The sequence below is a fragment of the Pipistrellus kuhlii genome, unplaced genomic scaffold (assembly GCF_014108245.1).
Source record: "Pipistrellus kuhlii isolate mPipKuh1 unplaced genomic scaffold, mPipKuh1.p scaffold_m20_p_8, whole genome shotgun sequence".
Lineage (NCBI taxonomy): Eukaryota > Metazoa > Chordata > Mammalia > Chiroptera > Vespertilionidae > Pipistrellus > Pipistrellus kuhlii.
In genome coordinates this window covers 30195146-30222895 of record NW_023425584.1, presented here as the reverse complement: position 1 = coordinate 30222895, position 27750 = coordinate 30195146, and the positions used below count along the sequence as shown (strand labels likewise).

The 27750-nt window shown below is 50.3% G+C and overlaps 1 protein-coding gene and 1 long non-coding RNA gene across 6 annotated transcripts; both read right to left on the bottom strand.

The window, feature by feature from the left end:
- Positions 1-199: 199 nt before the first annotated feature.
- On the bottom strand, positions 200-27418 carry VDAC1 (voltage dependent anion channel 1). Of its 5 annotated transcripts, none has more exons than XM_036423469.2 (9): positions 27331-27418; positions 16767-16839; positions 16201-16250; positions 15317-15469; positions 15178-15230; positions 7271-7498; positions 4139-4289; positions 2302-2359; positions 200-1134 (listed from the first exon to the last, which is right to left on the bottom strand). In XM_036423469.2, the coding sequence occupies exons 2-9, from the start codon at positions 16831-16833 to the stop codon at positions 1043-1045; spliced, it is 852 nt and encodes a 283-aa protein (XP_036279362.1). In that variant the 5' UTR covers positions 16834-16839; positions 27331-27418; the 3' UTR covers positions 200-1042. The 5 variants fall into 5 exon arrangements, with proteins under 5 accessions (XP_036279362.1, XP_045432283.1, XP_036279361.1 ...); XM_045576327.1 differs by having other exon boundaries at positions 16767-16836; positions 27331-27377; XM_036423468.2 differs by lacking the exon at positions 27331-27418 and adding an exon at positions 23265-23283.
- On the bottom strand, positions 2747-4125 carry LOC118710791. The gene is made up of 2 exons (XR_004985528.2): positions 2989-4125; positions 2747-2930 (listed from the first exon to the last, which is right to left on the bottom strand). It is a non-coding gene; the product is annotated as an uncharacterized LOC118710791 (long non-coding RNA).
- Positions 27419-27750: the final 332 nt, after the last annotated feature.

The window sequence follows — 27750 nt, the reverse complement described above, 5'->3', positions numbered from 1 at the left end:
AGCTAGAGAGCTAGAAACGTCATGAGAGAGAAACATTGATCAGCTGCCTCTTGCACACCCCCTACCGCACAAGGTACATGCCCTTAACCGGAATCGAACCCGGGACCTTTCAGTCCACTGACCGACGCTCTACCACTGAGCCAAACCGGTTTCGGCATATTTACACTCTTTTATTAATAAAAACAACAGGAGGAGGACAAGGTTTCAATATTTTATTCAAGTTTTATTTTAAGTGATGTTAATTACAGCATTTGAAAGGGATGATCTAATTCCACACAATGGAAGACTCTAAAATGTACCCATTTAAACTGCTAAAAAATAAACCAAGTGTCGAGAACACACAACAGAAGTCTAATTTAGGTTCCGAGTGTTGTCACCATGTGATTACAGTCACAGACTCTTCCCAGCTTGCAGCTGGAGCTCTTGGAAGCTATTTCATACTCTGGTGCAAGGGCGAAAAACCACAGCATGAGAGGGAATTAAGTCCTGAATTTATTGGCTTCATCACATCCACCTTCTCCACCCCAAAATGGCAAAAAAGAAACTACCACACCCTGCAGACTACGTTTGGTGCAAAAGAGGTGATGGACCGGGGTGGAAACAGGTCTAAAAGAGTCCCATCAGATGAGTTTGTACACGCCATCAGAGAGTGGGCCTCTCTCAGTTAGCGTAGGAAATCAAGATTCAATTCTCAGGAAGTCATAATTTCATACATTGAAGCAATACAAATTTACAAAGTGCTTACAAATCATCATCAGCTTCCGCTTGTGGCCATTTCTTGATGAAAAAGAAACCTGACACCTCTGGCGGGAATGCCAAGTTCCCCCAAGTCTACAGCTGTGAGGACCTGTTCTGGGAACGGGCTTCTTCTGTACCTCTGAAAGGGCAACACCTTAAAGCTGAATCATCTTTAACCTGGAGCTCTAACATGATATTTAGCAATACTTGCATCCCAGACATACAACATTAAAAGGTACACTAAATTCTGAAGGTAGCTATGCTGCAAAATAGTTTAAAATTAAAACGATTGTACAGTGTTCGTTTATGCTTGAAATTCCAGTCCTAGACCAAGCTTGTGGCCACCAGCGTTGACATTCTTGCCATCCAGCAGAGCTGACAGCGTCAGTTTGATACCTGCAGGGGGAAATCCGGGAGATGAAAGGGGGAGGGATGAAGAAAAGAAGACAGAAGAAAAGTTAACACGCGGAGGAATGTTGGAGGGCCCTGGCAAAACCATACCAAACCCAAAATCTGTCCCAGCTACGTGAGCAGGGGCAACACCACACAGCCCATCCATCGTTGTGACTCAGTGCCAGCTGCCTGATGAACAGGCGGCCTGGAACGAGCTTTTTCAACCATCAATATTATTCCACGGCCTGCCTAATCCACTCTAGGGGCTCCACTTCCCTTTTTTCCTTTCATCGTCTCCACTACCACTCACCTCTCCACCACTGGCACCATGAGGTAAGCTTTAGCAATGGCCCCTTGAAATGAAACCCTGATCATGAGCCAGACACCTTGGTCTTACACTCGTGTACACACACACACACACACACACACACACACACACAAAATACCGATATTTTCCCTTGAACAGCTTGATTCTGACATCATGTTATCTTAGATTCCCAGGGTTCAAAGGCCAAACCTATCCAAAATAACCCCAAGGAGGGATTAGCTCCAGAGGCTGGCCGAGCCAACTGTGCCGAGGAAACCTGCAAACCAGTTTTACCGTGGGGATGACCTATGGGCTAGTTTTAAGAACCTGCTGGAAATCAGTATCAAGCATTACGTACACTGAAAGAAAAAGGATGGCCGAAACCGGTTTGGCTCAATGGATAGAGTGTCGGCTTGGGGACTGAAAGGTCCTGAGTTCGATTCCGGTGAAGGGCATGTACCTTGGTTGCGGGCACATCCCCAGTAGGGGGTGTGCAAGAGGCAGCTGATCCATACTCTCTCTCATCGATGTTTCTAACTCTCTATCTCTCTCCCTTCCTCTCTGTACAAAATCAATAAAATATATTAAAAAAAAAAAAAAAGAAAAAAGAAAAGAAAAAGGATGGAAGAAAACAACCAAAACCGTAGCATGCTAGCTTTGCTCTTGTCTCCTGACTACTTCTATTCGCCAAATGTTTTATAAGGACTGCACACCTTTATAAACAGTTCATTATTAAGCTTTATGGACACTCATTTGCAACGTACTATGCAGGCACTTTATAAGCAATAGCATACAGAAGCAAACAAGAACCACAATATTTTTTTTAAGACAAAGAACTGATTTCACATATAACCAACACATACCTGGCTTTAGTGTCTGGGTATATCCCAACCCGATCAGGCTGGAGTTGTTCACTTTAGCCTAGGGAAGGAAAACAGAAGGCACAGGAAGAGCTTTTTAATCAAACAACTCTGAACTTCAGAATCACACTCTCTTTTCTCATGACGACTTTGTTCGTGGGCTTCCTCAAATTCACTATGAAACGTATCAAATTTAGGGAGACTGGTCTCAGAAGGGAAACTCAGAGTCAATAGGATTTTCAATTAAAGGATGCTATTATTTATGTTTAATTCCTGAAGATATGAATGCCCAATTTCACTTATACAAACAGGTGTGTAGTCAAGTTATAACAGGTGAGGATATTTTCATCTTTGGGCCCTGAGATAAAGGCTCTCTTAAGGGGACACTTCTTCAAGATTTATTTGTTGGAATGAGGAAAAACAGCAAATGTGAGATGGGTTTTTTGAGGGGTTTTTTCTTGTTTGGTTGGGGTTTTTTTTATTGTTTTTTAGGAAGAAAACACCATTAGAATTTTCTCAAAAAAAGATTTTTTTTTCTTCATGAAAAAGAGAAGCAAAAATCTACTGACAATGAAGAAAGTTCAGCACAGACAAGCTGGAGTTTGAAATGGATACTGGAGTAAAAGAATGACCTAGCCCAGTGGTCTCGGTTTGCCACTCTGTTGACTAATGAGTCTGCTGACCACTGACCTAGCCAATCACTTCAATGTCAGCAATGAGTGAATGTTCACTAATAATTAAGTTCAGTAAAGCAGTTGAGCCCGCATTCCTCTGCCTGAGTTGTAGGGAAGTCCGGGCCTCTCCCTGACCCCTTTCTCTAAAATAAGAGGGGTCAGGAGCAGAGCAAGCTCCCGCCATGAGAACACCGAGTCCTGGTAAAAGCTGGTGCATGTTTTCCTGTTCGAATGCTATTTTCAGACCTGACATCTCCCGTCAGAAAGAGCAGGGCAGGGACAGGAAGGCCTCCTGGCAGGCAGTGCCCCATCTAGCTGTTCCTTTTTGTTTGTATCATCCAAACGCCTCCTCCCTTTGTTTTTATCTTTTTTCCTTCTTCTTCCAACACAAAAGGAGCCAAATTCAGTCCCTGAGACGTGAAACCGGCTGTATGTAATTTACACAAACCAGCCCAGAAACCTCCCTGCACCATCCTGAAGCCCCTCCACAGTGCCCTGTGACAACACAGGCTGAGCTCGACAGGATTTAACGTGACGGCTCTGCAGCAACCAAGAGCCCGTGAACAATGCTACAGGCTCTGCGAGGTAAGATGCCAGCTGCCCAGCACCAGGGCCTGTCTTCACGATGTGCAGTACGGGAGCTGGGCAAGGGAAGGACAGAGGGGGAGGGGAATGAGCTCTCCAAGCCTCCGTGTCCCTGGGAGCCCCTTTCTAGCCTGCAGCAGGGAACCGGAACTGGTTAGCCAGCCAGCCCGGATCAAGCCCAGGCCCCCGAGCTTACCCAACGTCTGCTCTTGGGCAAGTTACTCAACTTCTCACTTGATCTTAGCCAAAAGTCCCAGAAACCCTTACTTACTCAACTTCTCTAAGCTCCCCAGTTCGTCATTTGCGATACCAGGGATGGCATGATGTTTTTTGTTTTTTTTTTAAAAAGCACCTACTTCAAGTGGGTTGTGTGAGAATTAAATACAGTAATCCACATATAAGGGGCTCCACACAGCGCCTGGCACCACAGTAAGTACTATGACGGTTAGCAGTTTCCTTATTTCGAACTCTTTTCACCGTGAGAAGATCTCCAGCCAGTGCGTGGAACGCCCACAGTCGTGAGTGATTCCAGCCTCAGGCCAGGTGAGGCCTAGGGGATGCGTGGATCCCCGGGTACCCACCGAGAAGCAGGCTTCGGGGTCGATCTGGTACTTGGCTGCTATTCCAAAGCGAGTGTTACTGTTTCCTGCTGTCCAGGCGAGGTTCACGGCCGTCTCCAACTTCTTGTTCACCTTCTGGTAAATGGAGCCGCCAAACTCCGTCCCGTCGTTTCTGCAAACAAGCGCAGCACAGATGCCAAGACGCCCGGGAAGGCGGGCTGGAGCGGGGCAGCGCCGCCCCCATCAAAGTGAGGGCAGGGAGGCTGTGAGAGGACCCACCTCCTCACAAAACAAGTACCAATTACAGGAAGCCTGACAGGAATGAACAGACACCCGAGGCGGGAGGTTCGGAGCAAGGGATGACTATTTCAACCCTCACTGGGAACACCCCATGGCAGCTCAGTCAAGCACCACTGAACTTGAAGTTTGCTTCTAACACACCCTTTAAAAACAGATGCAGCAACTAGGGCATTGGGATTCGGGGTTCTGAGTGATTTCTGCTGCTAATATTATTACTTTTTTAAAGGCTTCTATCATAAAAATGGTAGGCAAAGCGAGGAGCAAATGAGACGAGAACTCAGCCAGAAGTGGCAGGCAAGGCTGGGCCAGTGTTCCCCAGTAGACAAGTTACATAGCTTTTTGCACCACCGCCGCTCGGGGACACAGCCAGCACCGATCCAGCCCCCTGGACGAGAAGCGACTGCAGGAGCTCAACCTCCGGTTCAGACTGGCCCGCCTGTGCGTGCTGCTGGGCCACGCAGCAACACCCACCGTCCTGGTGGGACTGGGAAAAGAGCTACTTGCTCCTGGCAGAATGTCTCTGGTCTTTCAAGGCGGATTGAAGCCCCGCTGGCTAGACACCTTCTTCTCTTCCAAACGCTGCAGACTGACTCCAGCCTCTGGCAATAGACCCTTCCCCTCCCTGACACTTTCAACATAAATAAACACTGTCAAAGTTCTGCCTCATCGTTTTGGGTGTTTCCAGTGGAAATGACATTGGAAACTGTTGAGGCAGAGCCCGTGTGCTTAAGAATCCAGAGCTTAGAACTCACTAACCCAAGAATACACTGTTACTCTTCCACTGCAAACTCTGCTTTTCACCAATACTCTCTCCCTAAAGTAGGTGCTCACTAAATACATTCTAAATCCTTACGTTTTTCCCTTGAAATGCAGCCAGACATTGTTCTTCCAGAAACAACAGGAGCCACCTGACTTGAAATGCCAACTTCTTCAGGAAGTTCGAGCATTAAAATAATTAAGGTTATTTAAATTTACATAACCTTCTTACAATAGAAGTATTTTAAAAAGTAATAATACAGCAGAAACCGGTTTGGCTCAGTGGTAGAGCGTCGGTCTGCGGACTGAAAGGTCCCAGGTTCGATTCCGGTCAGGGACATGTACGTTGGTTGCGGGCACATCCCCGGTGGGGGGTGTGCAGGAGGCAGCTGGTCGATGTTTCTCTCTCTCATCAATGTTTCTAACTCTCTATCTCTCTCCCTTCCTCTCTGTAAAAAATCAATAAAATATATTTAAAATAATAATAATAAATAAAATTAACAAAAAACATATTAAAAAAAAAAAAAAAGTAATAATACAGCCGAAACCGGTTTGGCTCAGTGGATAGAGCATCGGCCTGTGGACTGGAGGGTCCCAGATTCGATCCGGTCAAGGGCATGTACCTTGGTTTCGGGCATATCCCCAGTATGGGGTGTGCAGGAAGCAGCTGATCGATGATTCTCTCTCATCGATGTTTCTAGCTCTCTGTCCCTCTCTCTTCCTCTCTGTAAAAAAATCAATAAGATATATTTAAAAACAAAAAAAATCAACAACAAAAAAAGCATGTATTTAAAAAAAAAAAAAAAGTAATAATACAAAACAGCGGCTTTTCGAAAGTAACAGATTTGAGTGGCTTTGGTATAACTCAAAAGGGGATATTTTCTTGGTCTTAAATGTTTTCCAAAAAAAAAAAGTCATGTTTTTCTTAAAAGTCGTGAAGTTCAGGTACACAGGGAAAACAGCAAACAATCATTGTCCTTCCCTAACTGGTGCCAACTCCCCATTCCAAACCAAGGGGGCACTTTCCATTTCCGTCAAAACGGTAAATTAAAAAACACTTCTATGTGTGTGGCACTTTCCTGTGACGTTTTGTATGTTACCTTTTTTAATTTACATAACCTTTTTGCCCCTTCGTTGGTGTACATTTCTGAGTTTTATCACAGACTCTGACCAGTGACCACCGTCACAATCAGGGTAAAAAACAGTGCCATCCCCCAGACTCCCTCAGGCTACCTTCGTGGTCACCACCTTCCCAGCCTCCGAGCCACCTGACTGAACAGCGCTATAGTTTTCTGTGACTTTTTTAGTTTTAAGAGACTTAAAATTTATGAATAATATTCATTTATTATATTACTTAATTGTAGAAATTCCCTAAAAAAAAAAAGTGTGTTAATTCACAAAGACACCGATACCATTTACTTGTCTCTAAGTTCCAGAAGTCTCTTCTTCAGTGACCTCTAGTGGAGAGAAAGAAATTTAGGAAAGTTGCACCCGACTTGTGCCACAGGTTAGCTCCTCAGATCCCACTGGGATTCCATGGATGAAATATCTGTTCCCCTTAACCTAAATCAGCACTGCAACGCTCACGTTTGATGGCAAGGGGCGCTCTCTAACCCAACTCATAACTTCCTCTTCCCTTCGCTATACTGTCCAGAAGTTAGTAAACTTTCCAATGCTCCACCACTCGGTACTTCACTGAGAAAACCGTCCCCTCGTTTGTCTCCCATCCTGATCCTCACAGGCAGCATATGGAGAAAGAGAGAGCAGCAACCAGCCCCCCCATTTTGTTAACTAAAACCGAAGGGCCCTCCAATTCCCGTAAAGCTGCAGGAAGGGGCACTCCTCTGACATCACACTCTGGATCCGTCCTTGTGTGTACCAGCCACCAGTGACCGCGTTTACAGTTCGCTGAACATAAAGACCCTAAGTCAGGTCAGGAAACGGGTCGGTGGGAAACAGAAAATGGTAGCAGTCCATTCGGCTCATCTGATCATAACCAACTCACTTTATGGTGATAAAACACTGAGCTTAGGAGTAATCATGAAGAACACTCCCCCTGCTGCACACACTCACATGCCCACACTCACACACACTTACACGTTAGTGTGAAGCTGGAATTCATCGGTCTTGTAGCCGACGGCAAAGTTGCTCTGGGTCACGCGGGACTTGGCTGTCTCGAAATTCATCTGGTAGCCAGCCAGCCAGCCCTCGTAGCCCAGCACCAGGGCGCCCCGGATCGAGGGCCCTGCGATGTCAAAGTCCACGTCGCAGCCCAGGTTGATGTGCTCCCGCTTGTACCCTGACTTGATTTTAGCGTTTTTTTTCCTGCAGGAAAAAAGATGGTCTTAAAATCAGGAGCTAACTCGCCTTGTGACAACCATACCAAAAAATGAAAAATTTAAATAAATAAAAAATCCCAGTTAAATGGGAGCGGGAAGGGGGCTGCACAGAAACGGTCCCAAATCTCCCTTGAGCATAAGCAGCTGCTGTACCACAACAGGCAGAACACAACCTGTCCTCCCCCAAACCCGATCTGCAGAAATGCCGAAGTAATGAAGTGAGCACACAGCCTGGAAACAGCACAGGTCGCTTTCTTTTACTTCCTCTCCCTGTGTCTCCCGGAAAGGCCTACACAGGCACTTATTGGGTGAATCGCCATCATGTAATTATGAAACAGGTGCATCTGCTATTTTCCAAGACCGGTGAAGAAAGCACTCTCTAAACAGCAGCTCTTGTTCATTGTTGTTAATCCTCACCCGAGGTTATGTCTCCACTGATGGTTAGAGAGCGTGGAAGAGAAAGGCAAAGACAGAAAGAAACATCGATGTGAGAGAAGCACATCTATTGGTTGCCTCTTGCACGAGCCCAGACCAGAGCCCAGGGCTGCAACCGAGGTACATGCCCTGGACCAGAATCGAACTCCAGACCCTTCAATCCGCAGGCCGATGCTCTATCCACTGAGCCAAACCAGCTAGGGCTAAACAGCAGCTCTTAAGGAGATGGTCTGGTCATCTTCTGACTTGGTGGCTCACTTAAGTAAAAAAGAAACAAATACTAGATCAGGGGTCTTCAAACTACGGCCCGCGGGCCACATGCGGCCCACAGAGGAGTCTGATCCGGCCCGCCAGGTTTTTTGGGCAGTGAGCGCAGCCGAGGTGTTACAGTAGGAATTAGTAGTTCATATAGTCCGGCCCTCCAGCTCTCTGAGGGACCGTGATCTGGCCCCCACTTTAAAAAGTTTGAGGACGCCTGTAACTAGATCTTGTCTAAGTAAGTACAACAGCTTTTAATTAGTATTCATGAGGCTGCAATGAGAACTCGGCCCAGACACAGCACCGAGGGCCCTGCAGTCACAAGGCCAGGAGACCCCAGGTCTAGTCTGCTGACCCCAGGCTTGTGGAGGACCAGGTCGGGGCCTCCCCACCTATGATTCAAGACCCCACACTCCTCAGGACGGGGAGGTGAGTGTGTCACCTGCAAATATATTGTCACCATCCTTTTACCAAAAGTCAACACTGGAGACAAGATCACCTCTATCAAACGATATTTATACTCTTTACACCTGATTGTTTCTGCCATTGAGCTCAAAATGGACCTCTCTCACGGACAGCAAGCTGCATTCTCGGCAGAGATCAGGGAAGAAAGCAGATCTGTCAGAGGCCCAAGGACTTCACAGTCCTGTCCACCCCAGAGTCATTTGCACTGAGGCTGAAGCCTCCCCAGCACCTGGCCTATGGGTCCTAAGTATCATCCCTAAAAGGAACCAGTGCTCCTCAGAGAAACAGTCGAATATAGGTCGCAGGAAATGAGAAGGTGAGCTTGAGGCATCTATCAAAGCCTCAAGGATATTGAGGCTGGGGCAAAAGGACTTGACAGTGAACATGAAGAGACTCCCAAGGGCTAAACATGGGGCAATGGGAGCATCGTAAAAAGTGATATTGATAGCCCTGGCCAGTGTCGTTACGTGGTTAAAGATCTGGCCCGTGCACAAAAGGACCAGACCTTCGATTTCCAGCCAAGGGCATACCGGGGTTGTAGATTCTTGATCCCCGGCTCCAGCAACCAATTGATGTGTCTCTCTCACATCTCTCTCTCTTTCTCCCCCTTCCCTTCCTCCCTTCCACTCTTAAAAAAAAAAAAAAAAAAAAAAAAAAAAGTAATTTCAGCAATAAACTGAAGTATATCAAATATGTTTAAATCTATGAATTCATGACAACAAATCACACACATTAGTCAGCCTTAGAGGCTAGCGAACCAATGTGTCATTTTGAAAAGATTAAATAAAAAAGGAATTAAACATTTATTATGCCTTTCACACAGTAACTATATCTCAAGGTAACTAAATAGTTGTTGAGAAGTTTCTCTTCATTAAAATACTCCAGCTAACAAATGAAGAAGGAATTATCACCAATGTGCAACCCTTAAGGAGTGGGCTGGCGAAAAGTGAAATTCGTAATGCCACTGATGGTTGCGATGAATGGCACTAGCATGGGAGGAGATAACCAGGCCTTCTTTGCACATCCCAATGGACTCGTTGAGTCCCGTGTATATTAGTACCACCCCCACGGAGTATAAACATGACAAAGTCTAGACTTACAGGAAATATGGGGAACAAGGGAACAAAGATGGAAACAACAAAATTTATATGTAATTCTATAGGACAAATAATCTAGTTTCAACAAGGGGGAAAACCAGAGAGGAGAGGAGAATCCAAAATTAGGAGCCATATAAAACAATTTTTACAGTGTTGCATGCACAATTTTTGATTCTATGAAAATTGAGATTTGCCCACATTAAGGAATTGTGGGATTTTGTTTTTAAAATGTGATGCCATTATAGTTATGCTTTTGTAAAAAGGAATCTGATCTAAAAATACATCTATAATAATAAAAGCATAATATGCTAATTAGACCAGACTAATTAATAATAAAAATAAAAGCATAATATGGCTAATGTCCTTCCAGACAACCTTCTGCATGAAGCTGGGGCTGTGAGGGAAGCCTGGGTCTCGGGTGCCAGAGGGAAAAGAAGGCCTACTCTTGAACAAATTTCGTACATCAGGACTCTCGTATTAAAATATTTACAAATGAAATTGTGTGATATATTATTTGCTTCAAAATAATCTGCAGGTGGGAGGGATTAATTATGGATACATAAAGAAAACATGGGCTGATAATTCTTAAAACTGTATGACAGGAATACGATAAGGGTTTAATATGTTTTTCTGCATTCTTTTGTGTTTGAATTTTTTCATAATTAAAAAAAAAAATGTGAAGGTTAAATTTCCCAAATCTTCAATGATACCAGAATTCCAGAGGTCACAGATGAAAATAAGCCAACACCCTGCCCAAGGGACACGGAAACCCGCCACTTCCACTCAAGCTGCTTCTGGACATTCTCACAAGCTTGGAAGGAAAGGCATCACTGCCCAACCAATTCTCTCTCAATAAGAAAAACTCAAGCCGAAGCCGGTTTGGCTCAGTGGTAGAGCGTCGGTCTGCAGCCTGAAAGGTCCCAAGATAGATTCCGGTCAGGGGCATGTATGTTGGTTGCAGGCACATCCCCAGTAGGGGGTGTGCAAGAGGCAGCTGGTTGATGTTTCTCTCTCATCGACGTTTCTAGCTCTCTCTCTCTCCCCTTCCTCTCTGTAAAAAATCAATAAAATACTTTTTTTTTTTTTAAAGAAAAAAGAAAAAGAAAAACTCAAACCTATTTTGGTCTGTCTTCTCTTTGGGGGAAGCAACCTGGATTGGGGCCAAGCATCTAACTGGCACCAGGCTGGGTAGGATGACATTTAGATAGAGAGGGAGACCAAGAAATGTAAAAAGTGGGCATCTTGTAACAAGAGGCGAAAAGCTGCTGCTGAACACAAAGTGTGAGGCCTGGGGCAGGGCCTCTGACCACTGGTGTGCTCCAGCTGTCCTGACCGTGTACACAGCACCTCCAGTGCCTCCCTGGGTCCTGGCCAAGGACACAAGGTCCCCAGAGAATGGGCAGTGCTGGGGCAGTGACTCAGGTTTCTCCCAGGAGCCTGATCCAATGGAGCATTCCACTGCTCGCTGTTTAAACAGCGGTGCTAATCTGACAGGCACCTGAGAGGGGCCTGACTCTGATTTGTGGCTAACAAGCTGACTTTACCTGTGTTAGGTACTCGGTGTGGGTGCTGATCCCTAAGTGAAGTCTGTGGCCTCATCCAGCTGTGGTCTCTACTCAGCTCCTCATAGAAGCCAGGATGCTTTCCCAGACTATAACCCTCTGGCACTTTGGGAAAGCCAGCTTTCATTTCCAATCTCCATCAAGTCATCAAAACTTTCCTCAAATACCCAGTAGAATGTGTACACCTTGCGCCCACAACCTTGGTTTCAGAACACCCTTTTTCAGTTAAAGAAACCAAGGGTTTTTGGAGAAATGGTTGATAGCTTGACTAGGGAAGAACAAGAAGCAGCAGAGTCTGGAGTATCTTCTGAAGAAGTACTCAAAAAAAAAAAAAAAAAAAGATAGAGGCTTGTCCAAAATACATAGGATTTCAACTTGAAGGTGCTACCAATGGCCATATCTGGGGGCAATCTACACTAATAAAAGAGAAAGATGCAAATTGACCATACCTTCGCAATGCCCACCAGCCAATCAGGAGTGTGCGTATGCAAATTAACCCAACAAAGATGGCGGGTTAATTTGCATACACAGGCACTGAGCAGCCTGGGGCAGGGTGGGACATTTGTGTTGTTGCCATGGTGACAACACAGGCATTTTGCACCGTCCCAGCCCGTTCAGGGCTTCTGGGCAGCATGGGAAGGTGGGGCCAAAGCGGAAAAGCGGTGCCAGCAGCCAGGGAAAGGAAGGCCCATTCCTGCACAAATCTGACATACATATGCCTCCTGATACCACACAACACAGCAGCTCTTCCATGGCTGTCAAAACTGCATAGCCTGGCCAAAACCGGTTTGGCTCAATGGATAGAGCGTCAGCTTGGGGACTGAAGGGTCCCGGGTTCGATTCCGGTCAAGGGCATGTACCTTGGTTGCGGGCATATCCCCAGTAGGGGGTGTGCAAGAGGCAACTGATCAATGACTCTCTCTCATCGATGTTTCTAGCTCTCTCTCTCTCTCCCTTCCTCTCTGTACAAAATCAATAAAATATATTAAAAACAAAACAAAAACAAAAAAAAACACTGCATAGCCTGAGGTTAACTACGAGGAAACATCAGGCAAATCTAAGTTGAAGAATTCTACAAAAGAACTGGCCCGTCCTCTTTAAAAGTGTCAAGGTCACAAAAGACAGAAGAGACAAGGGAGACTGGACAACTAGATGCAACGCAGTTCCCTGCACTGGATCTCGGACCTCAGATAAGACACCAGGTGGTTAGCAGCATCACTTCCTGGTTCAGATCATTCTAGTGAGGTAAGAGGCTAACATTAGGAGAAGAGTAGAAGAATATACATTTTTGTATATGTTAACTACAAAATATTTTGAAATACAAAGTTAAATAAAAACCTTCCTCTTGCCAAAACCGGTTTGGCTCAGCGGTAGAGCGTCGGTCTACAGCCTGAAAGGTCCCAGGTTCGATTCCAGTCAAGGGCATGTACATTAGTTGCGGGCACATCCCCGGTAGGGGGTGGCAAGAGGCAGCTGGTCGATGTTTCTCTCTCATCGACGTTTCTAGCTCTCTCTCTCTCTCCCTTCCTCTCTGTAAGAAAAATAAATAAATAAATAAAAAACCTTCCCTCTTACGTGTATTACTGCAGGACCCAGAAACTTCTCTGCAAAACTCCCAAAGGTAGTGGGAAATCCCTTATAACTCCATCCAAAGTGTGCCACTTAGGGCAGGGGGCAAAGTCCTAGGCAGCAAAGTCAAGCCTGTGGGCAGGTCTGGCAGCCCCTTATCCTATCAGAGGCTTCCTCTGGGTTCTTTCTCCCATCACGGCTGGGTACGGAGACAGGAAGTGGACCGGCAGGAAGCCAATATGCCTGCAGGAGTCACTCCAGCAAAGATAAGAACAAGAGTCAACTCAGCTTCTAGCCAATGGCCTTCAGATCATCCATAACCAACTTATAAAAAGACTATGACCTCTCATCCACCCAGCCCCTGCAGGTGTAGTCATCCTGCGCCCCGTACAGTGTCTAAACTCAGCAGGTTCTCCCTCTAATCAACACCTGTCAAGGGTTTGTGGGTAGTAAAGGGTAAAGGGGGCCAAATAGATAGTGACAGAAAGTGACTGACGTGGGGTGTGGGCACACAATGCAATCTATAGGTCATGTATCATAGAAATGTACACTTGAAACCTAAATAACCTTACTAACCAATGTCACCCCAATAAATTTAATTTAAAAAAATAAATAAATACACATGTCAGAGGGAAAGGAAGAGAAGAAGAAAGGGGAAAATGAGATGGAATGGCAAGCCCTGGGTAATGCAGCTCAATGGGTTGGGCATCATCCCATGCACTGAAAGGCTGCTAGTTCAGTTCCTGGTCAGGCACATGCCCAGGTTGCAAGCTTGACCCCCAGGAGGGGGCATGGAGGAGACGGCCAATTGATGTCTTGCTCTCACATGGATGTTTCTCTCCTTCCCTCTCCCTTCCTCTCTCTCTAAAAATAATTTTTTTAAGTAAAGAAATTATAAATTAAAATTTTTTAAAAAGATGGGATGGGCCGAAACCGGTTTGGCTCAGTGGTAGAGCGTCGGTCTGCGGACTGAAAGGTCCCGGGTTCGATTCCAGTCAAGGGCATGTACCTTGGTTGTGGGCACATCCCCAGTAGGGGGTGTGCAAGAGGCAGCTGGTCGATGTTTCCCTCTCATCGGCGTTTCTAGCTCTCTATCTCTCTCCCTTCCTCTCTGTAAGATATCAATAGAATATATTAAAAAAAAAAAAAAAAGATGGAATGGCAAAAAAGGAAATCAATAATGCCACTGAATTGTACACGTAAAGATGGTTCAGATGGTAAATTTTGTAGGCATATTTTACCACAATTTTTTAAAATATGAAATTCAGTACATGCCCTATCAGCCTTCAAAATCCCCTTCCCCAGGCTTGGGCAGAAAAACAAGAGTGTGTTCTAGAAGAGAGCGATCCCAGCCGTATGAAAGGTGCCCAGAGAGGAGGCCGGCCAACACACCAGCTTGCCTCCCGATGTGCCCAGTAACCAACAAGCCAAATCTGTCTGTGGCTGGAGAGCCTGAGGCAGAAAGTGCAGCCTCAGGAGCCACCGTGCAGTTAAGCCCACACACTGTGTGTCCCTGGGAGGCTGGGAGAGGGCCCAGGCCCGAAAAATGGGGCTGAGCCAAAACTGGTTCGGCTCAGTGGACAAAGCATCGGCCTGCGGACTGAAGGGTCCAGGTTTAACTCCGGTCAAGGGCATGTACCTCAGTTGTGGGCACATCCCCACTGGGGGGTGTGCAGGGGGCAGCTGATCAGTGTTTCTCTCTCATCGATGTTTCTGGTGCTCTATCTCTCTCCCTTCCTCTCTGTAAAAAAAAAAAATCAATTATATATATATATATATATATATTTTTTTTTTTTTTTAATTTTTTTTTTAATGAGGCTAGCCCTAACAGGTTTGGCTCAGTGGACAGAGCGTCAGCCTGCGGACTGAAGGGTCCCAGGTTCGATTCCGGTCAAGAGCATATACCTTGGTTACAAGCACATCCCCAGTAGGGGTATGCAGGAGGCAGCTGATCAATGTCTCATTGATGTTTCTAACTCTTTATCCCTCTCCCTTCCTCTCTGTAAAAGAAATAAATAAAATATATTTTTAAAAATAAAATAAATAAATAATAAAAAATAAATAAAAAATGGGGCTGGCACCAGAGACCAGTTAGTCCTGCTTCCAGACGCCTCGGCCACGTGCACTGCCATCACCAGCAGCCTCCCTCGCATGGACCGGAGTGTAACTGGACCAGAAACCCTGCAGCCTCGCGGCCGAGGCCAGAACGATGGCAGCGCAGACTCTCCCTGTACAGCACAGCCAACTGTCCTTGCAGAGAGACCAGGTGAGATTCTTACCCAGTGTTGGGGGAGAAGGATGAATCAAAGGTCAGCTTCAGTCCACGTGCGAGCTGGACGGGAAAGAAATTTGCCAGGAGGTTTAGTCACGAGGCAGGCCAGCGGGCGCCAGTTAACAAAACATCTTTCCACAGGTTACCTGGTCCTCCACGGTGATCTCCGTGCCCAGTGTGTTGTCCGTGTTCCATTTCTCCGTGAAGGTCAGGCCGTACTCCGTCCACCTGTACTTGGTTTCCAGGCTGCCGTTCACTTTGGTGGTCTCGGTGTTGGCTGAACCCGAGCTTGTAAATTCCTTTAAAGGAGAGAGAGTCACAGCCTGCATATCAGTACTTCACTTTACATCATTCCAACCCCAAACAGACTGTACTCCCTTCATGCAGGAGGGGACACCCTGAATGTGTGGGGCAAAAGCTAATTCCGTAATTCATTTGGATACATAAAGAACAGAAGGAGCTAACGGAATAACCAATGGGCGATTCTTTATCAGTCCTTCCTCCCCAGTAACTCTTGGTCTGTACAGCAAGCATGTCAAACTCAAAGGCTAATATGGGCCACATAAATTCGACATGGGGCCTTCTTCAGGCTGCGAGTTTGACACGCTTGCTGGCACTGCTCCTTCCATCCTGCCTGCAGCCTAGTAAAGAGAGAAAGGACTGAGCTAATGCTGACAGTGCAGTAATTCAACCCCAAAACTTCCTTCCAAAAACTACCACAAGCACAATCTAAAACAGGCTACTAAGATTTTTTTTTTTTTAAATAATTGTGTGGCATTAAACACAGATCAGTTTTGAAATAAAACTGACACCTGCCCCACATACCTGGGAGGGTTAACAGCTGCCGAACTAAGGACCTAGTAGTACGGTTCCCCGGGGCCACCCGTTCCACAGAGGACGCAATGAGTGTGACAACTACAAACTGCCACCCACGAAAAAGCCCCTTCGCTGGACTCTGCGCCCAGAACACCGCAGTTGCTTATTGATCCTCAATAACATACCCATGCTCCGTGAGGGTCAGACAACTTACCAGTCCGCTCTCAGATTTTGTTTTCAACTCAAGTTTTATTAAGCCAAATCCTAAAGAGAAAAGATGGTGGCTGTTAATAGGTTAGCTAAGCAACCAAGAGCAGCACCTCTGCCTCCCGATGCTATTTCAAAATGGCCTGAGTGCCGAGGGTGCCCGTCTGCACGGCCGCCTGCCTGGGTGCAGAGCTCAGCCGCCACGGCACAGCGGCAGCCAGGCGGGCACACACCGGGCCCCCACCTGCGCTGCCAGCGGAGCCTGAGAAGACGGTGCATGGCAGCGTGGGCACATGCCCAGGGCTGGGCTAAATTTGGAACTCGCTCTCCGCTGCGCCAGCATCCACAGCGGCTGCACACCTGGGAGAGAGAGCAAGCATGTCCGCCCCCCGTCTGCAGCAACTCGTGGGCCTGCCCCTACTGAGTGCCCGACCAACACTGCTTCCCTAGCTGATCTTTTTCCCTGGGTGTGAAAGTCCTGCGAGCTGACTGACCCAGGTCTCTCTAGGACAGCAAAATCCCAAACACGCCAATCCATCTGTGAGCCGCGAGGCCGCCCCACGCCATACTCACCATAGCCCTTGGTGAAGACGTCCCTGGCGGACTTGCCAAGATCAATATACGTGGGAGGCACAGCCATCTTCTGCTGCAATGAAAGAACCACCAGAACAAAGACATTGGTCATTACGGAAATCGGCTTTCCATTGATAAGATTATCAGATATAATGAACAACCAATAAAAAGCACCAGCACTGCCGAAACCGGGTTTGGCTCAGTGGATAGAGCATCGGCCTGCGGACTGAAGGGTCCCGGGTTCGATTCCGGTCAAGGGCATGTACCTTGGTTGCGGGCACATCCCCAGTAGGGGATGTGCAAGAGGCAGCTGACCGATGATTCTCTCTCATTGATGTTCCTAACTCTCTATCCCTCTCTCTTCCTCTCTGTAAAAAAAAAATCAATAAAATATATTAAAAATAAAAAAGCACCAGCACTGAACTCCAGGTACTTGCTCTCTCAGGTGTGGACAGAAGCCAGTGCTGTCTCATGCTCCTTTCTGTGGCCAGAGTATGAGACACCCAGTAAGCATCTGTTGACAGCAGACAGCCTGACATTAGACCCCTTCTCCTCCTCAGCAGCCCAGCCGAGCATAGGCCCGGCGTATAAGAGGAGTCAGTAAATATTTGCTGAATGAATGAATTGCCGAAGACACGTTGCCATGAGCCAGCTACTTTATTGAACTGCAGAACTCCTGCCAATAAAAGGTATCGTCTTACAAAACTTCAACTGCCAGGGCATTCAATTCCCAGAATAGAAATCAGAGCTTTTCATGGCAAACTATTTTCTATATGGGTCTTGATTTCATTAATTCAACAAATCTTTTTTTTTAAAATATATTTTCACTGATTTCAGAGAGAAGGGGAGAGGGAGACAGAGATAGAAACATCAATGGTGAGAGAGAATCATTGATCAGCTGCCTCCTGCATGCTCCCCACTGGGGATTCAAGCCCATAATCCGGGCCGGAATCGAACCTGGGTCCCCTCAGTCCACAAGCCAACGCTCTATCCACTGAGCCAAACCGGCGAGGGCTCAACAAATATTTATAGTGTATCTAATATGTGCCAGATGGACCCAACTTTTCACAACACGTTTGCCTTTTAGGGGAACCACTTTTAGAGTATCATACTCCTCACAGGGAATAGGTAAACCTTAGGCAACTCTTCACATCTCCCCCAAAAACTTTCATTCAGACATTTACTGAGCACCAATGGAACTTTACTTTTTAAAACCAACTATCAAAGTACTCGTTGGGATTGTTGCTTATCACTAAATCAGTCAACAAGCACTTATTTATTAAGCACCATGGTATTCCAGGAAGGTAAGCAATTCAAACAGTCCTTGCCTCCAAGACCACACCACATCCCTAAAAGGGTCTGTTCGGACACATTGTGTACACAGAATTAAAAGCTCAGAGCCAGACGGCATCATCTTCTGCATCTCCTCCCTCCCCAAAGTCTTTAGCCAGAAATTCAATTAGCCAGAGGACGGTTCCATTAATTTGTAAAATCCGGCATATCTAAATGGCCAACGGCGGCATACGCCCCATCTGAACGCACATCTGCTCACACAAATGAACACCGACACGGCATGTTCCCAGTAAGGGGAGCCCACTGAAAGGTGGCCCGAGGGACCCCAGGGGACCAAGATCGCAATCGAAGTCCCACTCCTGACCAAAGCCACTTCGCACACATCGAGGGCTCAACGAGCACTTTGCAAAAGAATGTAAAATACTTTGTAATGTAAAATGGTGGCCCACACCCTGACTGGTCTGGCTCAGTGGATAGAGCGTCAGCCTGCGGACTGAAGGGTCCTGGGTTCGATTCCAGTCAAGGGCATGCACCTTGGTTGAGGGCACATCCCCAGCCGGGGGTGTGCAGGAGGCAGCTGATCAATGTTTGTCTCTCATCAATGTTTCTAATTCTCTATCCCTCTCCCTTCCTCTCTGTAAAAAAAAAAATCAATAAAATATGTATTTTTAAAAATTGTGGTCCATGAATCAAGTGATGAAGGCTTAGATCTGGATGTGTTGAGTTAGTATAGGGCTGAGGTGTTGATCTGTGAGTGCCTTGGGTGGGGCCTGGATGAGGCTGGTTGACCTATTTGGAAATGTCTTTTGTGTGAAATGTATCATTGGGCATGTGGTGGTATTATTGATATGAGAAAATGCTAAGTAACTGATTTACTATCTGAAAAGGGATTTACTATCGGGGAAAGGGAGGGAGGAAGAGACTGAACATAAACTGCACCTATGGATGAGGACAATGGGGGATGGGGAGGGGGCGGAGGGTGGGATGGGAACCTGGTGGAGGGGGGAAGAAATGAGGAACCTTTGTAACAATTTGAACAATAAAGATTGATTTAAAAATAAATAAATAAATTAAATTAAATTAAAAAAAAAATTGTGGTCCAGGTCCTATATTACTCTTCAGAGGTTCTGCTAATTCTGTCAGAACCCAGTCTCCCGTCAGAGCGGGGAGCAGCCCAGTGGGCTGTTTACACTATCCCAGTTTGTTGCTGTTATTTCTTACACATGATCAGCCCGGAACCATGGGCAGCTCAGTCCACATTAGGGTCAGGGCACAAAAAAACGGGAGAAGAGCCATTCTAGGCTGTCCCCACAGGCTCTTTCAAGTCTGGAGACTCCCCTTCCACCCAAACAAACCCCATAGGCACGCCCACACCAGGGACAGACCAGGAAACACTCCCCAGATCCTCCAAAATACCCCAGCCTACGGCATACACCCCTGCATGGCACCCTTCCAGGAGCAATGAGACAACCCTGGACCCATCTCAGCAGGCTCCCCGGGCATTCTCCACACTCCAGCACTACCAGTATCAATGGACTGAGGTGCCTGGACCCCCGACTTAGCCCCGGGATGAGGGGGAGAGCAGTCCAGCGGCATTAACTCTGGGTCAGCTAAGACCTCCCTGTCCCCTCAGGGCCAGGACCTTCCCAAGCATCACCCCGGCTCCAGGACCAGCCTCACCAGATACAGCGTCTCTCACATCTGGACAGGCCCATCCCCCACGGAAAAGGCAAACACTCACCATTTAATGTTCCCCAAATGCCCTCTCATCCCTAATCCCCAGACCCGAACAGGAAGAGCCACCTGTCAAAAACCACTCCCGCACCGTAGGCATCACCCTAAGGACAGGGCCAGGAAGGGGATAACCCTCCAAGGACAAGTTAGCGGAGGGAGCTCCAATGAGGCCAGGCCCTCCTGGCTCCAGCTCAGAACCACACTCACCCTGGACCAGAGGGCACCCCCACCCAGGGGGCAGGAGATGGCTTCCCCCCACGAAGGCCCCCAGCTGCCTGAGTTGCAGCTTCCCCTTCTTTCTGTGCAGTCTTCCTTCACCCTGTCTCCTGCTGCTTTTATCTGAGGGAAGGCCCAAAGCCACTCTGCCTTTTTACAGAACTGCAAATGGCCAGAAAATGCCATTTAACACAGTTCTGGGCACCCACTTCGGGAACAATTTTATTGTAGAAATAATGATTCTGTTCATGCTTTCCAGGCTGGCACTGGGGGAGAGGACCCAGCATTCTGCTTTCTCATTTAATTCCCTGCCTACATGAACTGGGAGGCTGAACTCCGGCTCCGGGCGCTCCCTCCACCCCGACCAGCTCACCATCTGTCCCTACAGCATCCCCCGCGTGTTTCCAGAAGCCCGGCCTCCAGGGGCTGAGCCTGAAGCAGAGCACTCAGCATGGGCAAAGCAGGCGGCCTGGACAGGCAGAAGGCAGGAGGCTCCGGGGGAAGGCAGGACCCCAGGTCTGTCCCAGCGGGATGGCCTCAAGGCACAGCCCAAGGAGCAGTTCCCCAGGAGAGGTGGGAAGTGAGGGATGGGCAGGGCCAGCTGGGCAGACCTGGCTGCAGTCGCTGATGACTTTGAGAAGGACCAATAAATCATACCGGGAGACAGGAGTCCCTGGTTCCCCTCCACTGCCTGCCAGCCTACCTACCCGACCATCCCCTGGCTGACCTTGAACCATTATGCAAGCTCCACTCCAGCTCAGGAATGAAAATCCAGCCCATACTAGAAGCTCAGAGGGGCAAGATAGTGTATCACCCAGCATGGTCTGCATAACCGTTACATAACCCTGTCTTGGGGGGCATCTCCTCCCTGACTTGGCAGCTGCATGGCAGCGACAGCTGCTCTGCTCCCAGCCCCTCCAGTGCCCCTACAAATGCACACCTACCCCCAAATCGCACCCTTGAACTCAAACCATCCCAGGGCCTGTCGTGCAAAAATTTATCCAAAACATGGAAAAAGCTATGTGTACAAAGATGCCAAGGCCTGGCACATATAGGTATTCAATATAAAACATCTGTTTAATGAATAAATGTGCAATGAACTTCCAAGTGTTTTTATAGTAGGAAATAAAAAACCAGAAACTAAATATCTGACAATAGGGGCTAGGTAGGTGACCATGTAACCAGGAAGCAGGAGCTCCCACAGCAGCAGCACCAGGGATAAGGGGTAGGGAGACCCTCAGTGAGCATCCCTACCCCAACCTGGGCCTGAGGAGAGCTGCACTCAGGCTGAGACCAAGAGCCTTCAGAAGTGAGCGCCACCACTCTGGCCTCAGAACTAAGCATGGACTGCATTCTAAGGGCCTTGGGGAGCCACTTCAGATGAATGACACACCTGTGTCCGAGAAGCTCACTCAACCAACAGGTTAGCAAAAATGTCAGAACCATATCGACTACTGGTGTGGAAAATGGTCACTCCCATTCACCCCAAATGGGAGTACTAGGCACAGTACAGCCCTCCTGGAGCCAATGGCTGGCAGTGTCACTTAAAGGAGGCATGCATTAACCCAAGGGGCAATCCCACCACTAGGGGCTCACCCACCATAGTCCCCAGAACAAGCAAACACAAGGATGCTCACTGCAGAAGCAACCTGAATGTCCATCAATCAGCAAATGAACGAATAATAAGAAAGGTACTTGCAAACTAAGGAGCTCCATGTGGTAAGCAAAAAGAATGAGGTGAATGTATGCATGGTGGCATGGAAAGCTATCCATGATAAATTAAATGAGCAAAGCAGGTCACAGAAAACCTGTAGTTCCAGGGAATTAGAGGAAAGCCCTTTTACACACACATCTGTACACGCTCACACATCTGGGAGTGAACAGAACAGCCTGGGGAAGGATCGAGCCAACCTGCAAATGGGGCTGCCTCAGGCCTGCTTCTGGGAAGGAAAGGGGGTTTAAGGAAGGAGTGGAGTTAAAGTAAAATGTTCATTTGTTGTTCTACAATAGTTAAGCTGTTTCCATAGATTGATTTTTTTTTTTTTCAAATGAAGGACAGAACGTTTAAAATTTCAACCAATGCGTCTGCAATTGAGCCATGCTGCCCTTGCAATGCCGCAAGCCGCATTCATTCTAAAAGGCTGTGCAGCAGGAGTGCCAGGAGGAAAAGCCACTACCAGAGTCAAACCACATGAGACGCAGCGTTAACCAGCAGGGCCCACAGGGGACACATTCTACTCCCAGGTGACCCTGCGCTGGGCCATCCTGCCCAGAGGCGGCAGGCAGAGCTCCCTGACTTTAGGGAGCCTGCGGACTGCCTGCCTGAGCACTCGTCCAAAGCCTCCCCCTCAGCCTTCCGCTGCCTACCAGGCAGCACAGCCACAGGTGCCCCTGAGAAAAGTGGGCCCCAACCGAAGTATGGTGCCCTCAGGTAGCAAAGCCTGCGTGCCCTCGAAGAGCCAACAACCACTGCATGGCTGACCCAGGGCGCAGGTGGCCAAGGCCCCAAAGCTCAGCTGGGAACAGCTGGGAGGAAGGTATAGGGTTGAAAGACCCTGTCTTCAAGAGCGAGGGTATCCCTTGCACCAGGAGCCAGCCTGCCACGCAGTCCCCAGCCCATCGGGGTGCCCGGGTAGCAGGGCACAGTGACAGCTGGAAGGGCTAGGAGCCTGCAGAGATTCTAGGCCGCGTTGGCCTTCCCTAGCTGTGTCACTTGGGACAAGCCACTTGTAACTCCTATTCCCAGGATCTCCTGTTGCTCATCTATGAAATGGAGCAAACAAGAGTACCTTCAGGCCGGAGTTGCTGCAAGCAAAGAGCACACAGAGCACTCGTTAAATGGTAGTGGAAACCGCAACCCATTATTCTGGTCGTTGTTTGCCCATCCAGAGCCACTCCTCCTCCATCCTGCTCTGAGCCCCAAGACCTGGTCACTGCAGACTGTCATCCATGGGCTGTGGTTGGGTTTGGCCAGCAGGAGGCATCAGCAGAAGGTGGGGTTGAGGCTGGGGCACTCATCCCCAGGCCCGGACCTCGGGCGGGGGGGCAGTGACTACTTCCCAGTACCCAAGCCCACGGTTCCTGCAGGGGCCCCTCCCGGTTCCCAAGGACCCCTGGGGCCACAACCCTGGTCTTCTACCCACACCTTTGGAAGTGACCCCTTCATTATGCTTTGTATCACCCTGAGTGAGTGTGTATCCGATTCCTGCGAGGCCCATGCCCTACAAGGCAATCATCCCCATCCTCATCCCAAACCTAGGTCTCCCCTGGGGAGGGAGAACTGTAGGCATGCCTTTGGTGCTGCCATTTCTATAACACGATTATTCCAGGTGGTTTGTCCCGGCAGAACCTCGAAAGCCTAGAGGAGGAACATCAGGCCAACCAGGGATTAGTGCAAAAGTAGAAAAGCAACTTGCCAAGCCGGAGGCTAGCCCAGCCCTGACAGCCCGTCTGTGGGGCCCACACCAGGGGGAGCCTCCTGACATCCTCTACCCCATACTTTCTCACCAGGAAGAGGCAGGCTGGAGCCGCCTGGGCTGGGACTCCGGGATGCTGGCAAAGCCATGTCCCAGACTCTGGTAGCAGGTCTGTTTTCAGTGCAGCTGTCTTCCCCTCCCCCTTCCACATCAGGCGCGAGCGGGGGCAGCAAAGCTGTTGCTTCTATTTTAAAACCTGCTGGGAGCTGGGCCACCACCAGCCCAGCCTTCCACCATCCTCAGGAGGATGTCGCTGACGTGGGGGCAGCCTGCCCACCCACCCACCCATCAAGAAGGCCTGGGTGGGAAGACAGCATGCCAAGGTCTGGGCCCCAGGCACACCCAAGGGCTTCCGCCTGATCTCGAGTTCCCTGGAGCCTCACACCTGGCTTAAAACAGACAGTGACTGCAGGTGGACTTGGGAATCCAGCAGCCCTGAGTTCCAGTCCTACACTACCACTCATCTAGACAGGCGACCACCGGCAAGTCACAACCTCCCTGCCCCTCCCTGCTGGCTGGACGGAGGGGACCGCAGGAGGCCTTAGACCTGCACCTCAATGTTCCTTCAGCTCTACGAGGGGGAAAGAGCATCCCTGTGAGGACTAAGTTAGATGGAAATAAAGCACTTGGTATAGTGGGTGGTGCCTGACAGGTAAGCAACAAGCACAGTAGGTTATTACTTTCCTTTTCTGCATTATTTTTATCTTTAGGGCGCTGTGCAGGATGCCGAAAGGTCACCCTGAGCCACGGGGTCCAGAATCCTGCGCAGCCATAAAGAGGCATTGTTCAGCTCAACAGTCCAGCCAGGTCCTGGGAGGCCTCCCACCGCATCCCAGGAAGACACCCGGTGCCACTGACCTTGTGACAGAGGGGCAACTGCACTGACCGCTGTCCGCCGACAGCCAGCCTGCACCCTGCGCACTCCGGTCTGCGTAAAACAAGAACTTCCCCTCTGAACTGCAAACTCCACTTTTCCAAAGGCGCTCACAGTGATTAGGTCCTCGCCACGGCCCCTGGAAGGGCGAGCCAGACAGGCCTGACCCCAGCCCCACGCCTGCTGAGCAGTGTGACCTTGGGCGGTTACCTCGGAGCTCAGGCCTCCTGACCTGACATGAAAACTATACTCTCCCCCCTCCCGCCCCCTCCCGCCCCCTTCCTCCCCGCTCCCCGGCGTGGATTCAGTGTCACACCCCATAAGTTAAGGCCCCAGGGCTCTGCTTAGCAGGCCCTCAATGAGCAATGACAGATGATGAATCACACGTTCACAGTGGAGACTGAGGAACAGGAACAGAGACCAGACCTGTGCTAGACCCTCTGGCTCCTGTCAGAGCTGTGCTGTGAGCTCGGTCTGCTCTGCAGAACTCTCCAGCACAGCTCTGGTCCGAGGGCCCACACGCCCATTCCCCCTCCCCCGGAGCGCCGGCAGGAAAGGGAGCACCGTGCTCAGGCCCACCTTTCTTCAGGGGGAGCCTGAGGCACAGACCCTCTGGGCACGGAGGGGCCGTCTCCAGGCGTGACTGGCTCTCAGCCACACACTGGCCTCTGTTACTACCACCAAAGATGTCACATCATGAGAAATGCCATCAAGGGCAAAGTGGACTTCCAGTGCCTCGGAGCTTTTTACCGGTAAAGGTGGGGGTGAATGTGGCCCATTGCTACCAGCGTGGAGGTCACTGTCCACATCTGCCTGGAGCTCAGCGGGACCACAGGCCCACCAGCCACTCCTCACCATGCGGCCCTCCTGGCCCCTGTGTGTGTGCCTGTGGGACGGCAGGAATAAAACGGCATGCCATGATCACTGAGCACCGGCCGAGGCCAGCAGAGGGAAAAGGCACCAGGGCCAGGCTTTGGGAGAATTCCCGTTCACCATGGTACCCTCCCCTGCAAGCCCGGAAACACCAGTCCGACAAGTTTCCCACAGGACCCGGGGAGTCACAGAATGAAGGTAACATGTTTAAACAGTTACTTCAAATAAGAAACAGTTTTGCCTCTCACTGGCTGGGGCTGTACAAACTGTTGCCGCTCTTTACATGCTGTATGTGTGGCTCTCTGCTGGGCAAGGCTTTTCAGTTTCTGGAAGTGAGTGAGATGCAAGTGTCCCTCAAAAAGGATATGCAGGATCAAGGGCCTGTGGTCTGGGCCTGCAGCCACTGCACACATCCACTCAATAATGCCACAAATACTTGGTGAACTACTAGAAGCCGCAGGCTGGAGCAGCAAAAACTATCCGTCAGTGAGGGTGAGTTGACTCTTAAATAAAAAGCAAGTGTATGTACCTCACAGACCCTTCTCAAGTGCCCATCGTGCGCCAGGTGGCACCAACCCAGGCACCGAAAACAAAGCTGCCCAGGGCTTAACCCTGGAACTCAGTCCAGAACTGGGATGGACAGAAGGCAGGCAGGCCCTGGGCAAAGGAGCCCACCTCCCAATCCTCTCTGGAGAGAACGGTCAAGGGGATGGGGCCTGGGATGGCACAGGCCCAGGCTAAGCCCAGGTCTGCACCCTCATCAACTTCCTGCTCCAGCCTGACCCCGCCCGTCTTAAAGGATTTTTCATGAATATCCTGAAGATTACTCAATATCTGGCACACAAAAGCTTAATAATAGGTTTAGAATAACAGGGGTTATGTGTGTTTAATGTTGTGGCTTTGTTTTTTTTAGAGAGAGAGAGAGAGAGAGCGAAACATCAATCGGTTGCCTCTGGCATGAACTCCCACCTGGACTGAACCTGTAACCTGGGTATGTATGTGCCCTGACCAGGAATCCAACCACCACCGCACCGACCTTCGAGTGTACGGGGCGATGCTCAACCAACCAAGCGAGCCACACCGGCCAGGGCCACAGAGACTACTGAACCCTTCCCAGAACACCACGAGGAGCAAACCGGCCTAGGGGAAGGGTCAGGTCCTCCTAAAGAAAAGCCTCAAGGGTAAGGGTCACGGCTTCTGGCGAGGCCCTCTCCCTGCCAGGCACGGTTCTGAAGGCTTCCTGTTCATCAGTTCATTTTATTCTTCCTCAAAACCCAACGAAGGAGCGGTGTCATCGCTCCCATTCTACGTCGGGGAAAACCGACGTGTGGCACCCTCCCAGCTGTGTGACCTTGGACAAGTCACAGAGGCTTCGGGCCTCAAATCCAAAGGGCCCTGAGCCGGTTTCCTGAGGGCGCCGCCACGCCTGGTTAATGAATGAGCGACCGGAACAGAAATCCTGCCGTGCACACAGAGGCCACATGGCTGCGGGGGCCTCCCCTGCCCAGGCCTCACCTCCGGCCACGGCCCGGCCGGGCCCCTGCGGCCTAAGTCGACTCTCGCTCCAGTTCCGCCCGATGGCGCTGGCACACGCGGACGGTGCAGGGCGCCAGCGCCTCCGGGCGGGGGCGGACCGGGGTGAGGGGCCGGGGGAGCGGGCCACGGGGGTCACAGGAGCTCACACACACACACACACACCCGTGTCCGTGGGCCCGGCCCGCGAGCGCGGGTGGCGGGTGGGCGGTGCCCGCCTCTCTCTGGCCGGATCCAGGGCCAGAGGGCGCCGCCGGGGAAGGTCACCTAGACCTGCAGCGGCCGGGCCTCCGCGCGACCGCCCGGCCCTCCACCGGCGCGTCCCCGCGGGCCCGGCCCGGCCGCAGGCGCCTCCGGATGCCCGGCCCCCGCTCCCCGCTCCCCGGCCCGGCCCGCTCGCCACCCGCCCCGCGGCCTGCTCTGCCCGCCGCTGCCCCGCAGGCCCGAGCGGCCGCCCGGCTCCCCCTCGCCCGCGCCCGGACTTCCCCCCGCCTCCCCCGGCTCCCCGGGGCCCGGGGCGCGGCCAGGGGCAGGCAGGGCCCGGGCCCCTCTCCGCGGCGCCTACCTCGGGCAGGGGCGGCGGGCTCCGCGGCGGGCACGGCGGGGGCTGCGGCGCGAGGAACCCGGCGAGCGGCGGGGCCGAGGGCGGGGCGGCGCGGACGGCGGTGACGCGGACCCGCCCCGGCCCGGCAGGTCCCGCCCAGCGCGCTCCGCCCCGGGGCCCGCCCAGGGGCACCGCCCGGGCTGCGTGCGGGGTCCGGGTTCCGCTCCGGGCCGCGCGGCGCGTGCCGGCTGGCAGGGAGGCCTGCGTGCGCCCGGGCACGGGCTGGCGGGGCTGATGTGCCCACGGCGAGTGCGTGCGCCAGGAGGGGCGCGCGGGCCGCCGGCGCCGGGCAGTGTCTGCGGGGATCCCGCGGGACCGGAGCCTCGAGGCGGGGCTGGTCCGGAGTGACAGGGAGCCCGGATGCCCGGCGCTAAAGCGGAC

Excerpts from the sequence above, each read along its gene's own strand:
- VDAC1 (XM_045576326.1), bottom strand. Across the intron at positions 16,251-16,766 it reads CGTCTTCACCAAGGGCTATG|GATTTGGCTTAATAAAACTT; the intron begins GTGAGTATGGCG and ends TTTTCTCTTTAG. Across the intron at positions 1,135-2,301 it reads TACCCAGACACTAAAGCCAG|GTATCAAACTGACGCTGTCA; the intron begins GTATGTGTTGGT and ends TTCCCCCTGCAG.